Source organism: Stegostoma tigrinum, chromosome 47 (assembly GCF_030684315.1).
Source record: "Stegostoma tigrinum isolate sSteTig4 chromosome 47, sSteTig4.hap1, whole genome shotgun sequence".
Taxonomy (NCBI): domain Eukaryota; kingdom Metazoa; phylum Chordata; class Chondrichthyes; order Orectolobiformes; family Stegostomatidae; genus Stegostoma; species Stegostoma tigrinum.
Genome location: NC_081400.1, coordinates 7,576,610 through 7,602,181, shown reverse-complemented (window position 1 = coordinate 7,602,181; position 25,572 = coordinate 7,576,610). Strand labels below are relative to the sequence as shown.

The 25,572-nt window shown below is 55.6% G+C and overlaps 2 protein-coding genes across 2 annotated transcripts in view; both read left to right on the top strand.

The window, feature by feature from the left end:
• lix1l (limb and CNS expressed 1 like) overlaps positions 1 to 1,684 on the top strand; it is a 32,914-nt gene extending 31,230 nt beyond the window's left edge. Inside the window, exon 6 of the mRNA XM_048525639.2 lies at positions 333 to 1,684. Within this exon, the coding sequence (XP_048381596.1) occupies positions 333 to 575 (243 nt within the window). The 3' untranslated portion in view covers positions 576 to 1,684. The remainder of the gene's footprint in view (positions 1 to 332) is intronic.
• Positions 1,685 to 5,938: 4,254 nt separating this feature from the next.
• On the top strand, positions 5,939 to 21,247 carry rbm8a (RNA binding motif protein 8A). The gene is made up of 6 exons (XM_048525726.2): positions 5,939 to 6,073; positions 9,658 to 9,717; positions 12,079 to 12,156; positions 19,969 to 20,105; positions 20,295 to 20,431; positions 21,164 to 21,247. Exons 1-6 carry the CDS (start codon positions 6,007 to 6,009, stop codon positions 21,207 to 21,209), a joined length of 525 nt encoding a protein of 174 aa, XP_048381683.1. The 5' UTR covers positions 5,939 to 6,006; the 3' UTR covers positions 21,210 to 21,247.
• Positions 21,248 to 25,572: the final 4,325 nt, after the last annotated feature.

Sequence of the window (25,572 nt, the reverse complement as noted above, 5' to 3'; positions counted from 1 at the left end):
TAAGTAATCCCTGCACCAGCACAGCCCTGGCAGTGCCAGAACATGCCTCATCCCTGTGTGTGTGTGTGTGTGTGTGTGTGTGTGTGCGCGCGCGCGCGCGTGGCATGCCCAGGTGAGGGGAAGGGGGTGTGTGTGTTTGGTGTGCCCAGGTGAGGGGAGGGGTGGGTGGTGTGTGTGCGTGCGTGCGTGGTGTGCCCAGGTGAGGGGCCTACAGGGATGTGTGGTCTTTCCAATTCAGGGCCTGGGGCAATGCCACCTGCCTGGTTGGGTGGGGGTCAGCCTCCCACCAGCAGTGTCACTGACCTGGTTGCCATCTCCCCTTCCTCCTGCAGGAGGTGCTGGCTCACTACTCCCACAGGGCCTTGGACGACGACATGCGCAGCCACATGGCGACAGAGTGGGTGAGCCGGGAGCACGTGATGCCTGGAATAATCAGCCGGGAGCTTGCCGTCGCAGAGCAGGAGCTGGAGGAGGCCCGGCTGGCAGGGAAAGAACTGCGCTTTTACAAAGAGAAGAAGGACATCCTGGTGCTGGCCATGGGACAACTGGGTCCGAAACATACCACCAACTGCTGAGGCTCCTCAGTGCCCCGCCTGGCCCAGCAGCCGGGCACCTGGACTGAGCTAATGGCCTGCCTCCTGGGGGTTTACTCTGCTTCATATTTAGTGGGCACTTGCAGCTGTCTCAACTGTATCCTTCAACTTCTCTCATTCTCTTCTCTTTTCCTGATCACGCCAGATTGTTCAGGCAGCTCTTTGGAGCTAAAAGGGGCACCGTGACTGCAATGCGTCTGGACTCGCCAGGCCTCACTGCCTCTGTCAGGCCAGGAAGGTAATTCCCAAATCATAGCAGGCCGTGAGGTTGCTGGTCTCCAGCCCTGTGTTTGTCACTTCCTATTTACTGCAATCTTTAATGTTTCCTTGCCTTTTCTAAGACTTCAATCATCAGCGTTGTGCTGAAAAGCCTGAAGTGAGTGAGTCTGAGTCTCTCTGCAGAGAGAGCATTACAACTGAGATGATTGAACCAGTCAGGGGTGGGTTTTGGGGACAGGGTGCCTGAGACCAGAGGACACGGTCTCTGAATGCAAGCAGGTCATTTAAGAGGTGTGGAAGAATTTCTTCACTCTGTGGGGCTGTGTTTGGAATTCTTATCCCCAGAGGGCTGAGGAGGTTCGACCTTTGAGCAGGTTCAAGCCAGAGATCCATAGCTTTCCAGGGATTAAAGATCTGGAGGCTTTATGGGCAGAGTGTGGAATAGCAGCATTGAGATAGAAGATCAGCCATGATCTTGTTGACTGGCAGAGCAGATTTGAGGGGTGAAATGACTTTCCTTGTTCCTGCATCACCCTGTCCACAGTGACCCACACGGACAAATATCACATACACTAAGCCCTTACACCCAGATGTAAGCAATTCTGACAATATCACTGGAGCTGTCAATCTGCACCATTTTTGCAGGCTATCCTGACATGCCTTATTCTCTGCTGGAATTTTGACAGGACTGACCTCGTCACCTCTCACTCTGATCCACTTATTACTTCTGACTTGGCTGAATTTATACACTACACAACTTGTACCGAAGCCAGCGTTTTAGATTAAAAAGCAGTATTATATGTTTGATACATGGTGACTGATAGCTCACTACTTTGCACCTAGCCATTTGATCAAATAAAATTTTTATTGGATTCCTGGGTGTCCTTTCTGTGTTGAAAGCTTGCTTCGCTGTTTGGGCCTGGCCCACTTCCGAGAGGAGCCTGCCCTTACAATCCAGCCTTCCAGGTCAGCCATTCCAGACGCACATGCATGAGTTTGTTTTACACACACACTCACATGCGTCTCCCTCAGCGACTCGCAGACACACACACACACACACACACACACCCGCATATTTTAGTCCCCCATGATTGTTGTAATAGTGCCTTCCTTACATACCTTGTCTATCTCCTTACTTATTTGCGTCCCCACATACTAACTACAGCCAGGAGCCTGAAAATATTTCCCATCAGGGTCTCTTTTCCTAAGTTCTACCCATACAGATTCTGTGCCTCCCAACTCTATACCACTTCTTCTGTACCAATTTAATTTAATTTAATTTCTTACTAACAAGGCAGCCTCACCCCTACTGCCCATCGGCTTGTCCTTTTGATAGGATGTGCATCCTTGGATATTTAGTTTGCACCCACGTCTCTGAGATACCCACAACATTCTACCTGTCATTTTCAATCTGCACTACAAACTCATGTAGCTTGTTTCATGTATTGTGTGCATTTTATGTACAATACTCTTAGTCCTACATTGACACCCTCACTGTACTTGTTCCCTTACCTGCTGAGCCTGAAGTTTGATTCCTGCCCATTCCACACTCTCCATCCTATTACTTGTTCTGGCAAGTTTAATAACCTCTGTTGAGCCCTCCCCTCTTTAAGATTATCCAAAATTTTCCATACAATTTAGTATCCCTCCCTCGCTCCCCCACCACCATACTTCAAGTGGAGCCCATCCCATTGAAACAGCTCCCTCCTTCCCAATACTGGTGCTAATGGCCCATGAATTCAATATTTCCCACACCAATCTTTCAGCCACGTGTTTAACTCTTTAATCTTGTCGACCCTGTGCCAATTAGCTCATGGCTCAGGTAGTCATCCAGAGATGATTGCCTTTTTGGTTCTGCTTTAATTTAGACCCTAGCTGCTCATGTTCCCTCAGCAGAAGCTCTTTCCACTTTCTGCTTGTATTGTTGGTACCGACGTGGACCACGACAACAGGATCCTTCCCCTCCTCTGCAGCCCAGATGAGAAATCCTGAATCTGGGCACCAGGCAGGTAACGGAGCCTTCAGGACTCTCGATCCTGGCCACAGAAAACCGTGTCTATTCCCCTGATGATACGTATCTGTGTTTAAAACTGAATTTCTCTTTTCTTGCCCTTCTTGAATGGCTTGCAGTACTGTAGTGCGAGTTTGCTCATCTTCCCTACAGCCCCCACTCTTGACATGCAGGGAGCAAGAATCTCAAACTTGTTGGACAAGCTCAACTGCTGAGGCTCCTTCAGCACAACCTCCCAGATCCCTTGACCTGTCTCACCCATTGCATACCCTTCTGTCCTTGAAAGAATTTGAGGTAGTTAATCTAGGGGGTGTGACTGCCTCCAGCATCCAGGTAAATCTTATCCCCCTCCCTGATGTGTAGCAGTGTTCATAGCTCAGACTCTAGCTCCATGAGTCTGAGCCTGAGTTCCTCAGAATGTGGTCATTACTAGCGACATTGAGATCCCCCAGCTTCCACAGCATGCAATTATAAAACATCACCTGGCCTGGCACCTTAGTTTTTAATTTGATTTTTCAAAAATATTTCATGCTGCCCTTTGGGTTTGTTGCCTGTAAAACTTCTATCTGAAAGTGATGTATAATAGTCAAATCAGTAGCTAGCACCAATCAATGATTTTACCTGTGATTTCACTCTTTTGTGCTGGCCCCCTGATCCTGGGCTTTAATTTATCCTGATTAAAATAAAACTTAAACCAAGAACCAACAAAAAGCAAGCAAACAGCATCTCAGCCAAGGATTGGCAGATGGAATTTAATCTAGATAAATGTAAGGTGTTGTATTATGGTAGGGGAAATCTAGGCAGGAGTTGTACACTTAATGATAAGGTCCTGGGGCATGTTGCTGAACAAAGAGACCTTGGAGTGCAGGTTCATAGCTCCTTGAAAGTGGAGTTGCAGGTGGACAGGGCGGTGAAGAAGCTGTTTGGCACACTTGCCTTTATGGGTCAGTGCGTTGAGTATAGGGAGTTGGGAGGGTCATGTTGCAGCTGTACAGGACATTGGTTAGGCCACTTTTGTCATACTGCATTCAATTCTCGTCTCCCTGCTGGAGGAAAGCTGTCAGATGTTAGGGTTCATAAAAGATTTACAAGAATGTTGCCAGGGTCGAGCTATGTGGAGAAGCTGTTTAGGCTGGGGCTATTTTCCCAGGGGGGGCTGGAGACGGAGGGATGATCTTAAAGAGGTTTATAAAATCATGAGGGGCATGGATAGGTTGAATACTCAAGGTCTTTCCACCAGGGTAGGGTGGTCCTAAACTAGAGAGACATAGGTTTAAGGTAAGAGGGGGGAAGATTTGAAAGGGACCTGCGGGGCAACATTTTCACACAGAGGGTGGTTGCGTAGACAGAACAAGCTGCCAGAGGAAGTGGTGGAGGCTGATACAATTACAACATTAAAAAGACATCTGGATGAGTAAAATAAATAGGAAGGATTTACTGAGATGTGGGCCAAGTGGTGGAAAATGGGATTAGATTAATTGAGGATATCTGATGGGCATCTGGCTGACTGGTTGGACTGAAGGGTCTGTTTCCACGCTGTATATCTCTGTGGCTCAACGTGAGACCCAGTACAGAACCCAAGGAGATGCCAGTCATGAGTCAATTGTCCGGGTCTGTTCTGTACAAATGAACTGGACCAACTAGCACCCCATTGGTCTACTCCTGTTCATTAGGGAGGGGGGGATTTTGAAGCTTGTGAAATGCACATTGATACCATTGGGCTGCAAGGTTCCGAAGCGGAATATGAATTTCTGTTCCTGCAACCTTCGGGTGGCATCATTATTGGCACTGCAGGAGGCCCAGGATGGACATGTTGTCTGAAGAGTGGGAAGGGGACTTGAAGTGGTTTGCGACTGGGAGGTGCAGCGATTTATTGCGAACCGAGCGTAGGTGTTCTGCAAAGTGGTCCCCAAGCCTCGTTTTGGTTGCCCTGATGTAGAGGAGGCCACAACGGGTACAGCGGATGCAGTACACCATATTAGCAGATGTACAGGTGAACATCTGCTTGATGTGGAAGGTCTTCTTGGGGCCTGGGATGGGGGTGAGGTGTGGGGGCAGGTGTAGCATTTGCCGCGGTGGCAGGGAAAAGTGCCAGGTGTGGTAGGGTTGGAGGGGAGTGTGGAGCAGACAAGGGAGTCGCGGAGAGAGCGGTCTCTCCGGAAGGCAGACAAGGGTGGGGATGGAAAAATGTCTTGGGTGGTGGGGTCGGATTGTAGATGGCGGAAGTGTCGGAGGATGATGCGTTGTATCCGGAGGTTGGTGGGGTGGGACATGAGGACGAGGGGTATTCTGTTTGATTGTTATTGCAGGGATGGGGTGTGAGGGATGAGTTGCAGGAAATGCGGGGGACACGATCGAGGGCATTCTCAACCACTGCGGGGGGGAGGTTACGGTCCTTGAAGAACGTGGACATCTGGGATGTGCAGGAGTGGAATGCCTCATTCCTGGGAGCAGATGCGGCGGAGGCAGAGGAATTGGGAATAGGGGATGGAATTTTTGCAGGAGGGTGGGTGGGAGGAGGTGTATTCTAGGTAGCTGTGGGAGTCGGTGGGCTTGAAATGGACATCAGTTTCTAGCTGGTTGCCTGAGATAGAGACTGAGAGGTCCAGGAATGTGCTGGAGATGGCCCAGGTGAACTGAAGGTTGGGCTGGAAGGTGTTGGTGAAGTGGATGAACTGTTTGAGCTCCTGTGGGGAGCAAGAGGCGGCGCCGACACAGTCATCAATGTAACGGAGGAAGAGGTGGGATTTGGGGCCTGTGTAGGTGCGGAAGAGGGACAGTTCCACGTAACCTACAAAGAGGCAGGCATAGCTGGGGCCCATGCGGGTGCCCATGGCCACCCCCTTAGTCTGTAGGAAGTGGGAGGAATCGAAAGAGAAGTTGTTGAGGGTGAGGAGAAGTTAAGCTAAGCGGATGAGGGTGTTAGTGGTGAGCCTGGCCCATGTGAGGAGTTGATACTTCACTGAGTTGAAGTGGAGCAGCATATTAGTGTGGACTAACCCATCCTCAACGCCATCTTGGGTCTGGACAAGGTCGTGGGAACCAAAGCCTCAACGCGCAGGCGTCGGCATCGGCGTCAACGCCATCGCGTCATGCACGCCTACCGGAAACAACGTCAGTGCCCCACCCCCATAGAACACCGCACCTCCCCGCCCCCTCCCCAGAATCCATTGCGGCGGCAAGATGGCGGACGTGTTGGATCTTCATGAGGCGGGAGGCGAGGACTTCGCCATGGACGATGAGGGTGACGGTAAATAAAACACCTTCCCGCTCCTCCGCAGTGTCACCGACAGCCAAAGACTCCGGATTCATACCGGCCCTGCCCCGCTCCCCCTTCCGCCTGAGTCCACCCCCCCACACTGTCCCAATGAGACTCCATCCCCCCCCACACTGTCCCAATGAGACTCCATCCCCCCCCCCACACTGTCCCAATGAGACTCCATCCCCCCCCCACACTGTCCCAATGAGACTCCATCCCCCCCCACACTGTCCCAATGAGACTCCATTCCCCCCCCACACTGTCCCAATGAGACTCCATCCCCCCCCCACACTGTCCCAATGAGACTCCATTCCCCCCCCACACTGTCCCAATGAGACTCCATCCCCCCCCCACACTGTCCCAATGAGACTCCATCCCCCCCCACACTGTCCCAATGAGACTCCATTCCCCCCCCACACTGTCCCAATGAGACTCCATTCCCCCCCCACACTGTCCCAATGAGACTCCATCCCCCCCCACACTGTCCCAATGAGACTCCATCCCCCCCTCAGACTGTCCCAATGAGACTTGATCTCCCTGACGTTGGATGCCTTCAAGGCAGAGATCGACAAATTCTTGGTGCCACAAGGAATCAAGGGCCACGGGGAGAGTGCAAGTACGTGGAGTTGAAATGCCCATCAGCCATGATTTAAATGGCTGATGGGCCGAATGGCCTTACTTCCACTCCTATGTCTTATGGTCTTATGGACCCTGTCCCAATGAGACTCCTTCTCCCCTCGCTCCCAATGAGACGCGATCTCTCTCCTCACGCTGTCCCAATGAGACTCGACCCTGTCCTAATGAGACTCGATCCCCTGACCCGGTCCTAATGAGACTCGATCTCCTGACCCTGTCCCAATGAGACTCGACCCCTCCCCACACTGCCCCAATGAGACTCGGTATCTCCCCTCGCAGTATCCCAATGAGACTTGATCCCCCTGACCCTGTCCCAATGAGACTCGATCTCTCCCCTCACAGTGTCCCAATGAGACTCGATCCCCCGACCCTGTCCCAATGAGACTCAATCTGTCCCCTCACATTTTCCCAGTGAGACTCGATTCCCCCACACACATGCGCGCACACTGCCCAGCAAGCCTCCATCTCCCTGACCCTCTCCCAATGAGACTCGATCCCCCGATCCTGTCCCAGTTAGGCTCAATCTCTTCCCCCCCCCACACTGTCCCAGTGAGACTCGATCCCTCCCACACTGACCCAGTGAGACTCGATCACCCCCCCCCACACTCTTATGCGCACACTGTCCCAATGAGACTCAGTCCCCCTGACCCTGTCCCATTGAGAGCCTTAATCCCTCCACACTACCCCAATGTGAATCAATCCTCTGACCCTGTGATAATGGGAACTGCAGATGCTGGAGAATCCAAGATAACAAAGTGTGGAGCTGGATGAACACAGAAGGCCAAGCAGCATCTCAGGAGCACAAAAGCTGATGTTTCGACGAAGGGTCGAGGCCCGAAACGTCAGCTTTTGTGCTCCTGAGATGCTGCTTGGCCTGCTGTGTTCATCCAGCTCCACACTTTGTTATCTTCAATCCTCTGACCCTCTTTGGTTGACACTTGATCCCCTAGACTCATCCCAAAGACAGTTGACCCCCCCAACACTGTCCAATGAGAGCCAATACCCCTGACCTTGTCCTTATGAGAATCTATCCCTCCCATACTCTCCCAATGAGACTCGATCCCCTCCACACTGTCCCAATGAGACTTGATCTTTCAACTGTATCCCAAAGAGCCGTTTCACCCCAACCCTAAAAGGGAATTGATGCACCTGACCCTCTGTCTATGAGAGTCAATTCACCCTGATCCTGTCCCAATGGGAATTAATTCCCGATTTTCTGAAAGAGAGTCCATCACGTGACCATGTCCCTATGGGAATCAATCCGCCCTGACCCTGTCCCAATGTGAGTTGATCCCCCGATACTGTTCCAATGAGATTTGATCATGAAGTAAATACAGTTTGATTCATCTGCTTTACCCCATTCTCTGCTGTGCTTTTGCCTGTCTTTCTATTTAACTCGCTTCCTCTAATTCCAGCCATCCTCGGCCATCATTTGTTTTGTTGCTAGTGCTTAGGATCCTCCCACCCTTCCTCCATTCTAGTTTAAAGCGTCCCAATAGTAACACGAGCAAATATCCCTTCTCCAAGTTTAGTTGGATTTTTGGAAAGCTTTCAATAAGATCCCGTATAAGAGATTAGCATGTAAAATTAAAGTGCCTGGAATTGGGGGCATGTACTGATATGAATGGAGAACTGAATGGCAGACAGCAAGCAAGGAGCAGGAATAATTGAGTTTTTTTTTCAAGTGGCAAGCAGTGATGTGTGATAAGGTTCGGTGCTTGGACTGCAGTTTTTCACAATATATATTAATGATTTGGGTAAAGGAATAAAATGTAACATCTGTAGCCTGCAGATGAGACAAAGCAAGTTGGGAAGGTGAACTGTGAGGAGGATGCGGAGATGCTTCAGTGTGATTAGGACAGCATTGAGTGAGTGGGAGATGCTTGAGCGATGAAATGTAATCGAGATAAATCTGAGGCTATGCACTCTGGCAGCAAAAACAGGGTGGGAGATAATGTATTCTCCGAATTGTGATAGATGACGAAGGGGGGAGGTGTGAGAAGAACTGGATGGCCTTTTGCACTCGTCGCTGAAAGTAAGCATTTCAGGAACAACAGGCAGCGAAAGAGGCAAATGGTGTGATGGCCTTCATAGCAAGAGGATTCAAGTACAGGAGGGATGTCTTGCTGCAGTTGTACATGGCCTTGGTGAAACTACATCTGGAGTATTGGGTGCAGTGTGGCCTCTGTATCTCAGGAAGGACTTCCTGGTTATGGAAGGAGTGCAGTGAAAGTTTACCTGACGGAATCCTGAGATGGCAAGACTGAGGGACCAGATCAGTTAGGACTGTATTCAGTTGGAGTTTAGAAGAAGGGAGGGTGGGTGATCTCATAGAAACCTCTAAAATTTTAACAGGACTAGACAGGATGCACGCAGGACGGATGCTTCCAGTGACCAGAGCAAGGGAATTCATATCCAGGGGGTGACAGTCTGAAGGAAGTAGGGTGGGACTGGGATGAGGAGAAATGTATTCACTCAGAGAGTGGGGAGCCTGTGGTAATCTTTACTAGAGGAAGCGGTCGGGGCTGGAACATTGAATGTTTTCAAGGAGTTCAATAGAGTTTGTGGAGATATTGAGGGTGAGAGAGAGAAAACAGGACTTAGATGGATGATCAGCCACGATCCTATAGAATGGCAGAGCAGGCTGGAAGGGGCCAAATGGCCTATTCCTGTGCTTATTTTCTGTGTTTCCGTGGTTTCCTTGTTGTTGGAGTTTGATGACGGCCCAGTCACGCAGCTCATTTTCCCCACCCTTACCATGTGTCCTCCCTTGAAACATCCTTTAATCAAGTGACAGCTTGACTTTGCTATTCTGACGCTCTATCCTTCCCAGCACATAACCTGAAGCCTTCCCGCGTATGTGCTTGACTCTCACCCAGCTGACTGCACCCCTTCGCTTTCTCCCACCCCTACACTGATACTGTTTGTCTATTTTACAGAAAGTATTCATAAGCTGAAGGAAAAGGCCAAGAAGCGAAAGGGACGAGGCTTTGGCTCTGGTGAGTAGCAGATCATCTTCCTGTGCTGACGTTTGAGTGGCTGTTGGTGGGGGCTGGGTCTGGGGCTGGACCTGTCCAGGAACATTGAGTGCATGTTATCACATTGTGAGTGGCACCTTATCAGGATGGACAGGCTTTGCAGCTTCAGGAGGTGCATTACTTGCTGCAGATATCCTAGGCTCTGGCATGTTTCTGGTGAAAGTTCCCAGGGTTGCAATCCAGGATTTGCAACTTACTGTTTAGAGTTAGTGGCGCTTGCTCAGCATTGATCCTCTGACAGTGCGGCACTCCCTCAGTGTTGACCCTCTGACAGTGCGGCACTCCCTCAGCGCTGACCCTCTGACAGTGCAGTGCTCCCTCAGCGCTGACCCTCTGACAGTGCAGTGCTCCCTCAGCGCTGACCCTCTGACAGTGCAGCACTCCCTCAGCGCTGACCTTCTGACAGTGCAGCGCTCCTTCAGCGCTGACCCTCGGACAGTGCGGCGCTCCTTCAGCGCTGACCCTCGGACAGTGCGGCGCTCCTTCAGCGCTGCCCCTCGGACAGTCCGGCGCTCCCTCAGCGTTTTGTCTATAACTATTTCCACTCTGAATGTTGCTTCTTAGGTGCTCAGTGTTCAGTGGTGAGGCCTCTGGAAAGCTGTTTACAGTCCATCAGTGAGTTTAAGGAGGAGATTGGACTAAGAGCTTGATTAATGATCTTAAATTGGTTTTTGATATAATTGTTTGACACTCTTAGGACAGTTCAGTTTTCCCCAATTATTCGATCACATCTAATGTTGGACAGTATGTTCTTAGTTTTGGAAGCACAAAGCAAATGGGACTAGTTTAGTTTAGGAAATGCAGTCGGCCTGGACAAGTTGGACAGAAGGGACTGTTTCTGTGCTGTATGACTCAAGAAGTTTACTGCTAGTGTGGTGCTCATTGTGAAAAGAAGCTGTGAGGAAGACACAGATGGGCTGGAAATGCCTAGATATGACAGGTATGGCAGTGGAAAAGGAACTTTGATGTGGGAAAATATGATGTATTAATTTGGAGAAAGAAGTATCAGCAGTCTTCTTTAAATAGTGAACAACTTGTAAATATTGCTTTCTCTGAGTGGTTTAGGTAATTCAGCATGAAAGACAAGTTAAATGTACTAATGGATCAAATAATTTGATTCATCCAGTGGTAACAGCACAGATATAGGCCATTTCAGCCCAACATGTCTCTGCGGATTCCCTTCACTAATCAGTCAGCTTGCCTCAAATCCCCCACGTTTTTCCCATGGCCATTCTCCTGGACGTTGCCATCATCCCCTTTTAGACTCAGCCAGGGATTAAGTCATGTTCGACAAAAACTTGCCAGTACGTCTGTGCGAACTAAAAGCAGGAGAAGGCTATTCAGCCACTTGAGCCTGCTCTGTCATTCAGAGTCTTCTACATCTGATTCCTCAAAACTGTTTTCCCATAGTATTCCCATATGCCTAGACGTAGAATCATAGAATGCTTACGGTGCTGTTTGGCCCAGAACACCCGCACCAACCCTCCAAAGAATATTCCACCCAGACCACTCTCCCATCCTTGTAGCCCTGCATTTCCCACGTTTGACCCACCTAACCTGCACATCCGTGGACAAGGAGGGAAATTTAGCATGGCCACTCCACCCTAACGTGCACAGCTTCGGATTGTGGGGGGAAATGGAAGCACCTGGGAGAAACGTGCACGGAGAGAACATGCAAACTCCACACAGACAGCCACACTGGGGTGGAATCAAACGCAGGTTCTCAGCACTGTGGGGCAGCAGTGCCACGCCAGCCCAGGCATCTTGAATATGCAGGAACCTGTTGATCTCCACCTGGAATGTACTCTGATAGAGCTTCTGGGGAGAGAATTCCAAAGGTTCCTCACGCATCCACCTGCTACCTAAGTGAAGGAATTCTTCCTCATCTTAGTCCAGAATGTCTGATGCATCATCCTGGGACTCTGTCCCTGGATCTTGTCGCACCCTCCAACCTTAGCCCTAGTGGAGAAGCATCCTTCCTGCATCTAGCCCCATAAGGACTTGTTTCTTTCAATGAGGTCCCCTCTGATTATTTCCAACTCTAATCAATATTGACCCAGTCCCCTCGATCTGTTCTCACGGGACATTCCAGAGATAAAGCTGATGAACCTCCCCTGTACTCCTCTAATCCCAGAAACACCAGCGGGTCCCTCGATTCCCATTGCTCCACCGTTCATGGCCATACCATCAGCTGCCTGGGAAGACCCTATTTTCTGGAATTCCTCCCGAACAACTCTGACTCTGGCCTTCCCTTTATTTGCTGTTGACATGGACTCGGAACGTGACGTGCCACACCTTGTTGACTGGCTGTCCTTTGCGCAGAGGAAGGTGCTCGTTCTCGACTTCGTGAAGACTACGATTCAGTGGAGCAGGACGGTGACGAACCAGGACCACAGCGCTGTAAGTACACGGCCTGAGGCCACACTGGACTTGGGTGGGGGGCTGGGGGCAGTGTTTGTGTGTGCGAGGGGGGTGGGGGCTGTCTGTGCGAGGGGGGTGGGGGGTGTCTGTGGGCGAGGGAGGAGGGGGTTGTCTGTGGGCGAGGGAGGAGGGGGTTGTCTGTGGGCGAGGGAGGAGGGGGTTGTCTGTGGGCGAGGGAGGAGGGGGTTGTCTGTGGGCGAGGGGGGATGGGGGTGTTTGTGTGCGGGGGGAGGAGTTTGTGTGTGAGGGGGGAAGGGGGTTGGGGGGTGTCTGTGTGCGAGGGGGGTGGGGGGTGTCTGCGGGCGAGGGGGGTGGGGGTGGTCTGCGGGCGAGGGTGTTGGGGGGTGTCTGCGTGCGAGGGGGTTGGGGGGTGTCTGCGTGCAAGGGGGGTGGGGGGTGTCTGCTTGCGAGGAGGGTGGGGGTTGTCTGTGCGTGGGGGTTGGGGGGGTGTCTGTGTGTGAGGGGGTTGAGGGGTGTCTGTGCGCTTGGGGGTTGGGGGGTGTCTGTGCGCGAGGGGGGTGAGGGCTGGGGAGGTGACTGTGTGCGAGGGGGGTGAGGGTTGGGGTTGTCTGTGTGCGAGGGGGAAGGCGGGTCGGGGGTGTTTGTGTGTCAGTGGGGAGGGGAGGTGGGGTGTGTGTGGGCGGTGGGGTGTGTGTGGGGAGTGGGGTGGGGTGTGTGAGTGGGGAGGGGAGTGGGGTGGGGTTGTTTGTGTGCGAGGTGGGAGGGGTTGTTTGTGGGGGTTAGGGGTTTGTGTGTGACGGGGGAGGGGTTGCTTGTGTGTGAGGGTGGAAGGGGGTGGGGGTGTCAGTGGGCGAGGGGGGTGGGGGGTGTCTGTGGGCGAGGGGGGTGGGGGGTGTCTGTGGGCGAGGGGGGTGGGGGGTGTCTGTGGGCGAGGGGTGTGGGGGGGGTGTCTGTGTGCGAGGGGGGTGGGGGTTGTCTGTGTGCGTGCGGGTTGGGGGGGGTGTCTGTGTGCGAGAGGGGTGGGGGTTGGGGGGGTGTCTGTGTGCGAGAGGGGTGGGGGTTGGGGGGTGTCTGTGCGAGGGGGAAGGCGGGTGGGGGGTGTCTGTGCGAGGGGGAAGGCGGGTGGGGGGTCTCTGTGTGCGAGGGGGAAGGCGGGTGGGGGGTGTCTGTGTGCGAGGGGGAAGGCGGGTGGGGGGTGTCTGTGTGCGTGGGGGAAGGGGGGTGGGGGGTGTCTGTGTGCGAGGGGGAAGGGCGTGGGGGTGTCTGTGTGCGAGGGGGGAGGGGCATGGGGGTGTTTGTGTGGGAAGGGGGTTGGGGTGGGGTGGGTTTGTGTGTGACGGGGGTGGGGGTTGTTTGTGTGGGAGGGTGGAGGGGGTGGGGGTGTTTGTGTGGGAGGGGGCTGGGGGTGTTTGTGTATGATGGGGAGGGGTGTGGGGTGTGTTTGTGTGAGAGTGGGGAGGGGGGTGGTGTGTGTGTGGGGAATGGGTGGGGAGGGAAGGGGGTGGGGTGTGTCAGTGGAGAGGGGGGTGGGGTGTGTTTGTGTGCTAGGGGGGTGGGGTTGTTTGTGTGCATGGGGGTAGGGGGTGCTTGTGTGCGAGGGGGGAGGGGCTGCTTGTGTGCGAGGGGGGTGGGGGATGTTTGTGTGCGAGGGGGTTGGGGGGTGGTTGTGTGGGAGGGGCATGGGGGTGTTTGTGTGGGAGGGGGGAGGGGTGTGGGGGTGTTTGTGAGTGGGGAGGGGGCTGGGGTGTGTGAGTCGGGAGGGGGGTGGGGGGTGTTTGTGTGCGAGGGGGGTGGGGGCTGTTTGTGTGTGGTGGGGTGGGGGGGTGTTTGTGTGGGAGGGGGTTTAGGCTGATTGTGTGTGGGGGGGGTGTTTGTGTGGGAGGGGTTTGGTGGGTGTTTGTGTTGGGGGGGTGCTTGTGTGCGAGGGGGGAGGGGGTGCTTGTGTGCGAGGGGGGTGGGGGATGTTTGTGGGCGAGGGGTTGGGGGGTGTTTGTGTTGGTGGGGTGCTTGTGTGCGAGGGGGGAGGGGGTGCTTGTGTTCAAGGGGGGAGGGGGCTGTTTGTGTGCGGGGGGAGAGGGTTGGGGGTGTTTGTGTGCGAGGGGGTTGGGGCTGTTTGTGTGCGGGGGAGTTGTTTGTGTGCGAGGCGGGTGGGGGGGTGTTTGTGTGTGATGGGTAGGGGGGTGGGGTGTGTTTGTGTGTGAGTCAGGCGGGGGGTGGGGTGTGTTTGTGTGCGAGGGGGGTGGGGTGTATTTGTGTGCGAAGGGGGTGGGGCGGTGTTTGTGTGCGGGGGGAGAGGGGTGGGGGTGTTTGTGTGCGAGGGGGTTGGGGCTGTTTGTGTGCGTGGGTGTTGCTTGTGTGCGTGGGGGGTGCGGGGTGCTTGTGTGCGAGGCGGGAGGGGGTTGTTTGTGTGCGAGGCGGGTGGGAGGTGTTTGTGTGTGATGGGTAGGGGGGTGGGGGGTGTTTGTGTGTGAGTCGGGAGGGGGGTGGGGTGTGTTTGTGTGCGAGGGGGGTAGGGGTGTGTTTGTGTGCGAGGGGGGTAGGGGCTTGTTTGTGTGCGTTGGGGGTTGGGGGTGTTTGTGTGCGTGGGGGGGTGTTTGTGTGCGTGGGGGGTGCTTGTGTGCGAGGGGGGAGGGGGTTGTTTGTGTGCGAGGGGGGGATGGGGGTGTGTGTGTGAGGGGGAGGGGTTGTTTGTGTGAGGGCAGTAGGGGGTGGGGGTGTTTGTGTGTGAGGGGGGAGGGGGGTGTCTGCGTGCGAGGGGGTTGGGGGGTGTCTGCGTGCGAGGGGGTTGGGGGGTGTCTGCGTGCGAGGGGGTAGGGGGGTGTCTGCGTGCGAGGAGGGTGGGGGTTGTCTGTGCGTGGGGGTTGGGGGGGTGTCTGTGTGTGAGGGGGTTGGGGGGTGTCTGTGCGCGAGGGGGTTGGGGGTTGGGGGGTGTCTGTGCGCGAGGGGGGTGAGGGCTGGGGAGGTGACTGTGTGCGAGGGGGGTGAGGGTTGGGAGTGTCTGTGTGCGAGGGGGGGTGGGCGTTGGGGGGGTGTCTGTGTGCGAGGGGGGGTGGGGGTTGGGGGGGTGTCTGTGTGCGAGGGGGGGGTGGGGGTTGGGGGGGTGTCTGTGTGCGAGGGGGTTGGGGGTTGGGGGGGTGTCTGTGTGCGAGGGGGAAGGGGGTGGGGGGTGTCTGTGTGCGAGGGGGTGGGGGTTGGGGGGGTGTCTGTGTGCGAGGGGGTGGGGGTTGGGGGGGTGTCTGTGTGCGAGGGGGTGGGGGGTATCTGTGTGCGAGGGGGGGTGGGGGTTGGGGGGGTGTCTGTGTGCGAGGGGGAAGGGGGGTGGGGGGTGTCTGTGTGGGAGGGGGGTGGAGGTGTCTGTGTGGGAGGGGGGTGGAGGTGTCTGTGTGGGAGGGGGGTGGAGGTGTCTGTGTGCGAGGGAGGTGGGGGTGTCTGTGTGGGAGGGTGGAGGGTGTGGGGGTGTTTGTGTGGGAGGGGGGTTGGGGTGGGGGGGTTTGTGTGTGAGGGGGGTGGGGGGTGTCTGTGTGCGAGGGGGGTGGGGGTGTTTGTGTGGTAGGGTGGAGGGTGTGGGGGTGTTTGTGTGGGAGGTGCATGGGGGTGTTTGTGTGTGATGGGGAGGGGTGTGGGGGGTGTTTGTGTGTGTGTGGGGAGTGGGGTGGGGTGGGGGAGGGGGGGTGGGGTGTGTGAGTGGGGGAGGGGGAGTGGGGTGGGGTGGGGGAGGGGGGGTGGGGTGTGTGAGTGGGGGAGGGGGGGTGGGGTGTGTGAGTGGGGGAGGGGGGTGGGGTGTGTGAGGGGGGAGAGGGGGGTGGGGTGTGTGAGGGGGGAGAGGGGGGTGGGGTGTGTGAGTGGGGGAGAGGGGGGTGGGGTGTGTGAGTGGGGGAGAGGGGGGTGGGGTGTGTGAGGGGGGAGAGGGGGGTGGGGTGTGTGAGGGGGGAGAGGGGGGTGGGGTGTGTGAGGGGGGAGAGGGGGGTGTTTGTGTGAGGGGGGAGAGGGGGGTGTTTGTGTGAGGGGGGTGAGGGGGGAGGGGATGTTTGTGTGCGAGGGGGGTGGGGGGTGTTTGTGTGGGAGGGGCAGGGGTGATTGTGTGGGAGGAGGGTGGGGTGTGTGTGGGGAGGGGGTGGGGTGTGTGAGTGGGGAGGGGGTGGGGTGTGTTTGTGTGCGAGGGGGGTGGGGTGTGTTTGTGTGCGGGGGGGTGGGGTGTGTTTGTGTGAGAGGGGGGAGGGGCTGTTTGTGTGGGAGGGTGGAGGGGGCGTGTTTGTGTGGGAGCGGCATGGGGGTGTTTGTGTGTGATGGGGAGGGGGTGGTGGGGTGTTTGTGTGGGAGGGGAGTGGGGAGGGCGGTGGGGTGTGTGAGTTGGGGGGGTGGGGGTGTTTGTGTGCGAGGGGGGGCGGGGTTGTTTGTGTGTGGGGGAGTGGGGTTTGTGTGTGACGGGGCAGGGGTTGCTTGTGTGTGGGGGGGAGGGGTTTGTGTGTGACGGGGAGGGGTTGCTTGTGTGTAAGGGCGGAGGGGGTGGGGGTGTCTGTGGGCGAGGGGGGTGGGGGGGGTCTGTTTGCGAGGGGGGTGGGGGGGGGTCTGTTTGCGAGGGGGGTGGGGGTTGTCTGTGTGTGGTGGTTGGGGGGGGTGTCTGTGTGCGAGGGGGGGTGGGGGTTGGGTGGTGTCTGTGTGCGAAGGGGGTTGGGGGTTGGGTAGTGTCTGTGTGCGGTGAGGGTTGAGGGGTGTCTGTGTGCGAGGGGGAAGGCGGGTGGGGGGTGTTTGTGTGTCAGTGGGGAGGGGAGGTGGGGTGTGTGTGGGAGGTGGGGTGTGTGTGGGGAGTGGGGTGGGGTGTGTGAGTGGGGAGGGGAGTGGGGTGGGGTTGTTTGTGTGCGAGGTGGGAGGGGTTGTTTGTGGGGGTTAGGGGTTTGTGTGTGACGGGGGAGGGGTTGCTTGTGTGTGAGGGTGGAAGGGGGTGGGGGTGTCTGTGGGCGAGGGGGGTGGGGGGTGTCTGTGGGCGAGGGGGGTGGGGGGTGTCTGTGGGCGAGGGGTGTGGGGGGGGTGTCTGTGGGCGAGGGGTGTGGGGGGGGTGTCTGTGTGCGAGGGGGGTGGGGGTTGTCTGTGTGCGTGGGGGTTGGGGGGGGTGTCTGTGTGCGAGGGGCGTGGGGGTTGGGGGGGTGTCTGTGTGCGAGAGGGGTGGGGGTTGTGGGGTGTCTGTGCGAGGGGGAAGGCGGGTGGGGGGTGTCTGTGTGCGAGGGGGAAGGCGGGTGGGGGGTGTCTGTGTGCGAGGGGGAAGGCGGGTGGGGGGTGTCTGTGTGCGAGGGGGAAGGGGGGTGGGGGGTGTCTGTGTGCGAGGGGGGAGGGGCATGGGGGTGTTTGTGTGGGAAGGGGGTTGGGGTGGGGTGGGTTTGTGTGTGACGGGGGTGGGGGTTGTTTGTGTGGGAGGGTGGAGGGGGTGGGGGTGTTTGTGTGGGAGGGGGCTGGGGGTGTTTGTGTATGATGGGGAGGGGTGTGGGGTGTGTTTGTGTGTGAGTGGGGAGGGGGGTGGTGTGTGTGTGGGGAATGGGTGGGGAGGGAAGGGGGTGGGGTGTGTCAGTGGAGAGGGGGGTGGGGTGTGTTTGTGTGCTAGGGGGGTGGGGTTGTTTGTGTGCATGGGGGTAGGGGGTGCTTGTGTGCGAGGGGGGAGGGGCTGCTTGTGTGCGAGGGGGGTGGGGGATGTTTGTGTGCGAGGGGGTTGGGGGGTGGTTGTGTGGGAGGGGCATGGGGGTGTTTGTGTGGGAGGGGGGAGGGGTGTGGGGGTGTTTGTGAGTGGGGAGGGGGCTGGGGTGTGTGAGTCGGGAGGGGGGTGGGGGGTGTTTGTGTGCGAGGGGGGTGGGGGCTGTTTGTGTGTGGTGGGGTGGGGGGGTGTTTGTGTAGGAGGGGGTTTAGGCTGATTGTGTGTGGGGGGGGTGTTTGTGTGGGAGGGGTTTGGTGGGTGTTTGTGTTGGGGGGGTGCTTGTGTGCGAGGGGGAGGGGGTGCTTGTGTGCGAGGGGGGTGGGGGATGTTTGTGTGCGAGGGGTTGGGGGGTGTTTGTGTTGGTGGGGTGCTTGTGTGCGAGGGGGGAGGGGGTGCTTGTGTTCAAGGGGGGAGGGGGCTGTTTGTGTGCGGGGGGAGAGGGTTGGGGGTGTTTGTGTGCGGGGGAGTTGTTTGTGTGCGAGGCGGGTGGGGGGGTGTTTGTGTGTGATGGGTAGGGGGGTGGGGTGTGTTTGTGTGTGAGTCAGGCGGGGGGTGGGGTGTGTTTGTGTGCGAGGGGGGTGGGGTGTATTTGTGTGCGAAGGGGGTGGGGCGGTGTTTGTGTGCGTGGGGTTGCTTGTGTGCGAGGCGGGAGGGGGTTGTTTGTGTGCGAGGCAGGTGGGGGATGTTTGTGTGTGATGGGTAGGGGGGTGGGGGGTGTTTGTGTGTGAGTGGGGAGGGGGATGGGGTGTGTTTGTGTGCGAGGGGGGTGGGGGGTGCTTGTATGCGTGGTGGGTGGGGGAGTGCTTGTGTGCGAGGGGGGAGGGGGCTGTTTGTGTGCGGGGGGAGAGGGGTGGGGGTGTTTGTGTGCGAGGGGGTTGGGGCTGTATGTGTGCGGGGGTTTGTTTGTGTGCGAGGCGGGTGGGGGGTGTTTGTGTGTGATGGGTAGGGGGGTGGGGGGTGTTTGTGTGTGATTCAGGAGGGGGTTGGGGTGTGTTTGTGTGCGAGGGGGGTGGGGGGGTGTTTGTGTGCGTGGGGGTTGCTTGTGTGCGTGGGGGGTGCGGGGTGCTTGTGTGCGAGGCGGGAGGGGGTTGTTTGTGTGCGAGGCGGGTGGGAGGTGTTTGTGTGTGATGGGTAGGGGGGTGGGGGGTGTTTGTGTGTGAGTCGGGAGGGGGGTGGGGTGTGTTTGTGTGCGAGGGGGGTAGGGGTGTGTTTGTGTGCGAGGGGGGTAGGGGCGTGTTTGTGTGCGTGGGGGGTTGGGGGTGTTTGTGTGCGTGGGGGGGTGTTTGTGTGCGTGGGGGGTGCTTGTGTGCGAGGGGGGAGGGGGTTGTTTGTGTGCGAGGGGGGATGGGGGTGTGTGTGTGAGGGGGAGGGGTTGTTTGTGTGAGGGCAGAAGGGGGTGGGGGTGTTTGTGTGTGAGGGGGGAGTGGGATGTATGTGTGTGGGGCGGGGGGGGCGGGTGTTTGTGTGTGAGGGGGGAGGGGCGTGTATGTGTGTTGGGGGCTGTTAGTGTGTGAGGGTGAGGGGTCATTTGTGAGGTGGGAGGGGGTGTATGTGTGTTGGGGGGAGGGGGGTGCTTGTGTGTGGTGCGGGGGGGGGTGCTTGTGTGGTGGGGGAGGGGATTGTTTGTGTGTGAGGGGGGAGGGGGGTGTATGTGTGTGAGGGGGGAGGGGGGTGTATGTGTGTGAGGAGGGAGGGGGGTGTATTGTGTGAGGGTGGAGGGGGGTGTATGTGTGTGGGGGGGAGGGGCTGTATGTGTGTGGTGGGGTGGGGGGTGTATGTGTGTGGTGGGGGAGGGGGTTGTTTGTGTGTGAGGGGGGGTGGGGGTTGTTTGTGTGTGAGGGGGGTGGGGGGTGTATGTGTGTGGTAGGGGAGGGGGTTGTTTGTGTGTGAGGGGGGAGGGTTTTGTGTGTGGGGGGGAGGGGGGTGTATGTGTGTGAGAGGCGAGTGGGGGGTGGTTGTGTGTGAGGGGCGAGTGGGGGTGTTTATGAAGAGGTTTTGGGGTCTCTGCATGCTGGGTGGAGGTGTTTATGTGAGGTGGAGTCGGGCTCTGTCCCTGCTGGGTTGCTCGTGCGTTTTGGAAGCTGGCCTGTGTTTCTGCTCCCTGTGCTGACTGAGACGGGCTGATGTTCTGCTCCCTGTGCTGACAGCTGTGGAAGGGTGGATTCTCTTTGTGACGGGGGTCCACGAAGAGGCCACGGAGGAAGATATTCACGACAAATTTGCAGAATATGGCGAAATCAAGAACCTGCACCTCAATCTGGACCGCCGCACCGGCTACCTTAAGGTGAGAGGGGTCCTGCTGGGAGGGTGCGAGCTGCGGTCTACAGGTTTGAGAGGTGGGGCCCTCATAGGCTAAGTGTCAGCAATGCAGTTTGCATGTGTCTGGACCCTGTGCATGTGACCTGAGGGAGGCTGGTGCTCTCAGGAGCTCCGAGGTTCGGGATGTTGACTGTAACTGTTTTTTGTGCTGCAGGGCTATGCTTTGGTCGAGTACGAGACCTACAAGGAGGCGCAGGCAGCGATGGAGGGACTGAATGGCTCGGAGTTGGCAGGACAGCCCATCAGCGTGGACTGGGGCTTTGTCCGAGGACCACCCAAGAGCAAGAGGCGGTAAGTAAAGCAGATTAAGGAGCAAGGGGAATGGGGTTCACGCCTCCAAGAGGACAGGAGTCCTGTGGGCCTGACAGTCTCAGTCCTCCACGCCAGAGGGAGGGGATGAGATTTGAGCTCTATCGGATAGCCCACAACCTCTGGGTGAGGGAATGGTGGTCATCTCCGGGGTGGGGGGCAGCTGGAGGCGTTCGTGGGCTGGGGAGGATTTGGAGGAAGACAAGGTTGGAGAACGTCAGCTCCAAGGTAGGGAGAGTGGACAACTCAGACTCATTTGGAGATGTGGGGTGGGGTGATGTAGAGGGAGATGTGGGTCTGTTGGGAGGATCGTGGATGGTTGGTTGTGGGGTTTGGGTGCAAGGTTATAGGGAGAGTGTGTGGATCCCCGCTGGAGATGGGATGTGGTCCCCAGGTGAGGGCAGGCACTGGTCCCGAGGGTTGTCAGGAGTGATTCCCAGTTGCATGAAGTTTGTGGGCCCAAGATGAAAGGATATCAGTCCTGAACAATGTGGAAAGTTGATCATTTGCCTCCGCGCACTCTCCTCCCCTCTCTGAATCCCCTCCCTATCAGCCTCTCTTCCTCCCACTCTCTCAATCCTTCTCCCTCCCCTTCGTGCACACTGTCCATCTCCCTATCGCCCTGTCTCTCCCTACGTCACACTCCCCACCCCACCCTACCCTCCCAGTCGCGCACAGTATCGTGCTCTCATTCTGTCTCTGTGTTCCATACAGGAGTGGGCGCAGGAGGAGCCGGACTCCAGATCGGAAGCGACATTAACAGCAACAGGAGCCAATGGAATAGCGCGTGGGTGGGCGGGAGGGGAGAGGGCGTGGGGTGTTCTTTGCCAGGTGTTTGTGTGTGTGCACTTTTGTCTCTGTGTTGACTTGACCCTGAGCTATCTTTTTATTGGGGTGGGGGGTGGTTTGTTGTTTATGAGAAAAATAAAAGTTTTCAATTCAGCACTGACTCCCTAAAAGCCTGCCATCAGCTCAGTGTCTGCCATAGGATCCTGTAGAAAACTGAGGAAACAGGTCATTGGGAGAGAGTGGTGATTTAAGTGGTGTGGAGAACGTGACAGGGATAGGGAGGGGGTGAGGGGGCTGGAGGGGGTGACAGAGATAGGGAGGGGATGTGGGGGGCTGGAGGGGGTGACAGAGATAGGGAGGGGGTGTAGGGGGCTGGAGGGGGCAGAGATAGGGAGGGGTGTGTCAGGATCGGAGGAGGTGACAGGGAGGGAGGGGGTGTAGGGGGATGGAGGAGGTGACAGTGATAGGGGGTGTGGGGGCTGGAGGAGGTGGCAGAGATAGGGAGGGGGGTGTCAGGATCAGAGGAGGTGACAGGGAGGGAGGGGGTGTAGGGGGATGGAGGAGGTGACAGCGATAGGGAGGGGGTGTAGGGGCTGGAGGGGGTGACAGAGATTCGGAGGGGGGTGTCAGTATCGGAGGAGGTGACGGAGGGAGTGGGTGTAGGGGGATGGAGGAGGTGACAGAGATAAGGAGGGGTCTAGGGGGCTGGAGGGTGTGACAGATAGGGAGGGGGTGTAGGGAGCTGCAGGGGGGTGACAGAGATAGGGACGGGGTGTAGGGGGCTGGAGGGGTGACAGAGATAGGGAGGGGTTGGAGGGACTGGAGGGGGTGACAGCGATAGGGAGGGGGTGTTGGTTTCAGAGGAGGTGACAGAGAGGGAGGGGGTGTAGGGGGATGGAGAGGTGACAGACATGGGGAGGGGGTGTAGGGGGATCGAGGAGGTGGCAGATAGGAAGGGGGTGTTGGGACTGGAGAAGGTGACAGTGATAGGGAAAGGTTGTAGGGGATGAAGGAGGTTACAGAGATAAGGAGGGATATAGGGGTTGGAGAGAGTTAGAGACATGGGAAGGGGTGAGGTTCATGGAGGGGTTTGAAGAGAACTATAAGAATTGTAAAGTAGAGGGCATTGCTGAATGGGGAAGCAACATCAAGCAGAGAACGTAGAGTGATCAGTGAATGGAACTTGGTGTGTGTTCGACCAGAATGTGGAACTCGCTCCCTCAAGAAGCAGGAATATTGGGTCTCACTCCCACAGGGTGCGGGGACAGTGTTGATCTTGCTGCCATGGGCAGAATGTGGGTCTTGTTCCCACGGGGTGTGAGGAACAATGTAGGACTCGCTCCCATGGAGAGGGGGGAGAATGTGGGGCTCGGTCCCACAGGGAGTAGGGTAGACTATCGGACTCAGTCCCATGGGGAGTAGGGGAGGATGGGATCTTGCTCCTGCGGGGATCAGGGAGACCAGGGGATTCTCACCCACAGGGAGCAGGGGCGAATGGGGGACTTGGTGGAGAAAGTGTGGGACTAGCTCCCTTGGGAAGTGGGGAGGCAACTGCCAGTGATGCATTGAAGCGGAAAGCTGGCTCCACACAATGGAGAGGTAAATGAAAGGATCGTGTGATGTGGGAGAAGAAGAAAGGGTTGGAAAGAGATCTTGAGCTTTTGGCCTAAATGTTGATCATGCGGATTAGTCTGATTTATTTTCCCCAGAGCTTAAACAGCAACAATCTCAATAGTAATTAATTGAGAGAATTGCTGTGGATTTTTTTCATTTGGCTTTCAACTAAATAAATCTCCCAAAAGTAGTGAGGTCCTGCTTTGATTGCAGGAGCAGTGAAGACTCGCATCAATACTTGAGCTTGGTTAGACCACACCTGGAGTACTTTGTGCAGCTCTGGTTTCTTCTATCTCAGGAAAGATATTATTGTCCTAGAACAAGAGTGACAAAGTGGACAGTGGGACTGTCCTGTGAAAGGCAAACTGGGGCTTTATTCTGTGGTATTTCGAAGAATTGTGAGGTGATCTCATCGAAGTTGACCAGGTACTTAGAGGCTGGCAGGACAGATGAAGGTAAGATATTTCCCCTTGGAAGAGGAGTCTAGAACCAGAGGACAGGATTTTAGACGATCTGGCATTTTCTCAACTCTTGCTGTAGATGTGGCTCTGTCTCTCATCGTGTGATCTAAAGTTGTTAACCTCTTTTCAGAATTGGTCAACTTTGCCTGCTTAGTATCCCACAACTGAATTCACAAAGGTCACCTCAACACCAGTGACATTGCAGAGCTCAGTCCACTTCCATGGCAATATGATGCATTAAAAATGCACATTAACTAAATACCCTTTAATTGCTAACCTGCACATCCCTGGACTGTATGGGATAAGTTTAAGGATGGTCAATTCACCTAAAATGCACATCTTTGGACTGTGGGAGGAAACCAGCAGACACAGGGAGAGCATGCAACCTCGACAAAGACTGAGGGTGGAATCAAACTGGGGACCCTGGTGCTGAGGCATCAGCGCGAACCAGTTTTAATTCCTTGTACCATAAGTTAGTTACAGGAATGCATGAACAGCAATCATAGAACATTGAACAGTACAGCACAGTATAGGCCCTTTGGCCCACCATGTTGTGCTGACCTATTATCCTACTCTAAGATCAAACTACCCTGCATTTTACTATCATCCATGTGCCTCCCCAAGAGTCGCTTAAATGTCCCTAATGCATCTGACTCCACTACCACTGCCGGCAGCGCATTCCATGTATCTGCCACTCTCTGTGTAAAGAACCTATCGCTGACATCTCCCCGTACCTTCCTCCAATCACCTTAAAATTATTCCCCCTCGTGAGCCATTTCCACTGTGGGAAAAAACCCTGGGATCAATTCTGTAGGGCTGCAGTTATCTTCATTTTGTAAAGTCAGGGATGAATCAAAAACAGCGTGGATTTGTTCAGTGCCTAAACTGATGCTCAGGAGATGCTGAAGGACCTCAGCAGCAGCTATGCGTAGAGAGAAACAGAGTTAACGTTTTGCAACCAGTGTGACCTTTTTTCAGAACTGGATTGTTTTCTAAATTAACATGATTGGATGTCGCGCTAACCTTGCCAAGAAGAAATAGGAAGCGCCCGTAGTTTTTACTCATTCGTGGAACGCGGGTGTCATTAGTTATTTCTCATCACTAATTGCCCCTGGAAAAGGCCTTGAATCGCCGTAGTCCCCGTGTGGTGTAGGGGCACCCCACGCAGTGACGTTGGGGAGGAAGCTCCAGGATTTTAACCCAGCGACGGAAGGAAGGAAGCGTCGATAAATTTCCAAATCGGGATGGCGTGTGGGGCTTGGAGGGGATCTTGAAGGGGGTGGTGTTCCCATGTATTTGCTGCCCTTGACCCTCTTGTGGTACATATTAATAACTTGTACTTAGATAAATGGGATGAAGTTTGCAGGTTGTCTAGGAGGCGTGGAAAGCCTGTATGAGTGAGGTAATGGGATGTAAGTGGGGATTGGAACTGTATGAAGCCCGGATAACAACTGGAAACCAGTCGACAGTTCTGGCCACTGTTGTGATCACGCTAGGGAGAGTGCAGAGGAGATTTACGGGGATGTTGCCAATATTAGAGGATTTTAGTATCTCCTGGCTGCTTTTAGGCCATGGGAACAGGGGAGGCCAATCAGAAAGGTATAATGTCGAGGGATCTGGATCAAATGAGTGGAAAGGACCCAGCTGAGGTTTTAACGGGGTTTGGGGTGTAGATTTAATGTAGAGAGTTTGGAGGTGTTGATGGACTTTGAGGCTCAGTTTTTTTTTGCCCACAGTATTCGGTGGGATGGGAGAGATCTAGAATTCACTGCCTAAAAGCATACAAGAAACAGAAGCCTTCGTTAAATGATAAAGTAAAAACCGAAAGAACTCTGGATGCTGTAAATCAGGAACAAAAACAAAGTTGCTGGAAAAGCTGAGCAGGTCTGGCAGCATCTGTGAAGGAAAGAATCAGAGTTAACGTTTGGGGCCTGGTGACCCTTCCTTAGAACTGATGGTAGCTGGGAAAACGCCAGTTTATACACAGGAAGTAAGGAGTAAACGAGAGAATTGAGCCTAAAGAGAGAGCAGTTGGATGGTCTGTTATCAACTCCTTTGTGTGTCCAACTGTTCTTCTCTCTCTTTGGGCTCGATCCTGTCATTTACTCCCTACCCCACCCACCTCCCTATTTTCTGCATAGAAACAGACATTTTCCCAGCCACCATCAGTTCTGAGGAAGGGCCACTGGGCCTGAAACATTACCTCTGACTTTATTCTTTACAGATGCTGCCAGATCTGCTGAGCTTTTCCAGCAACTT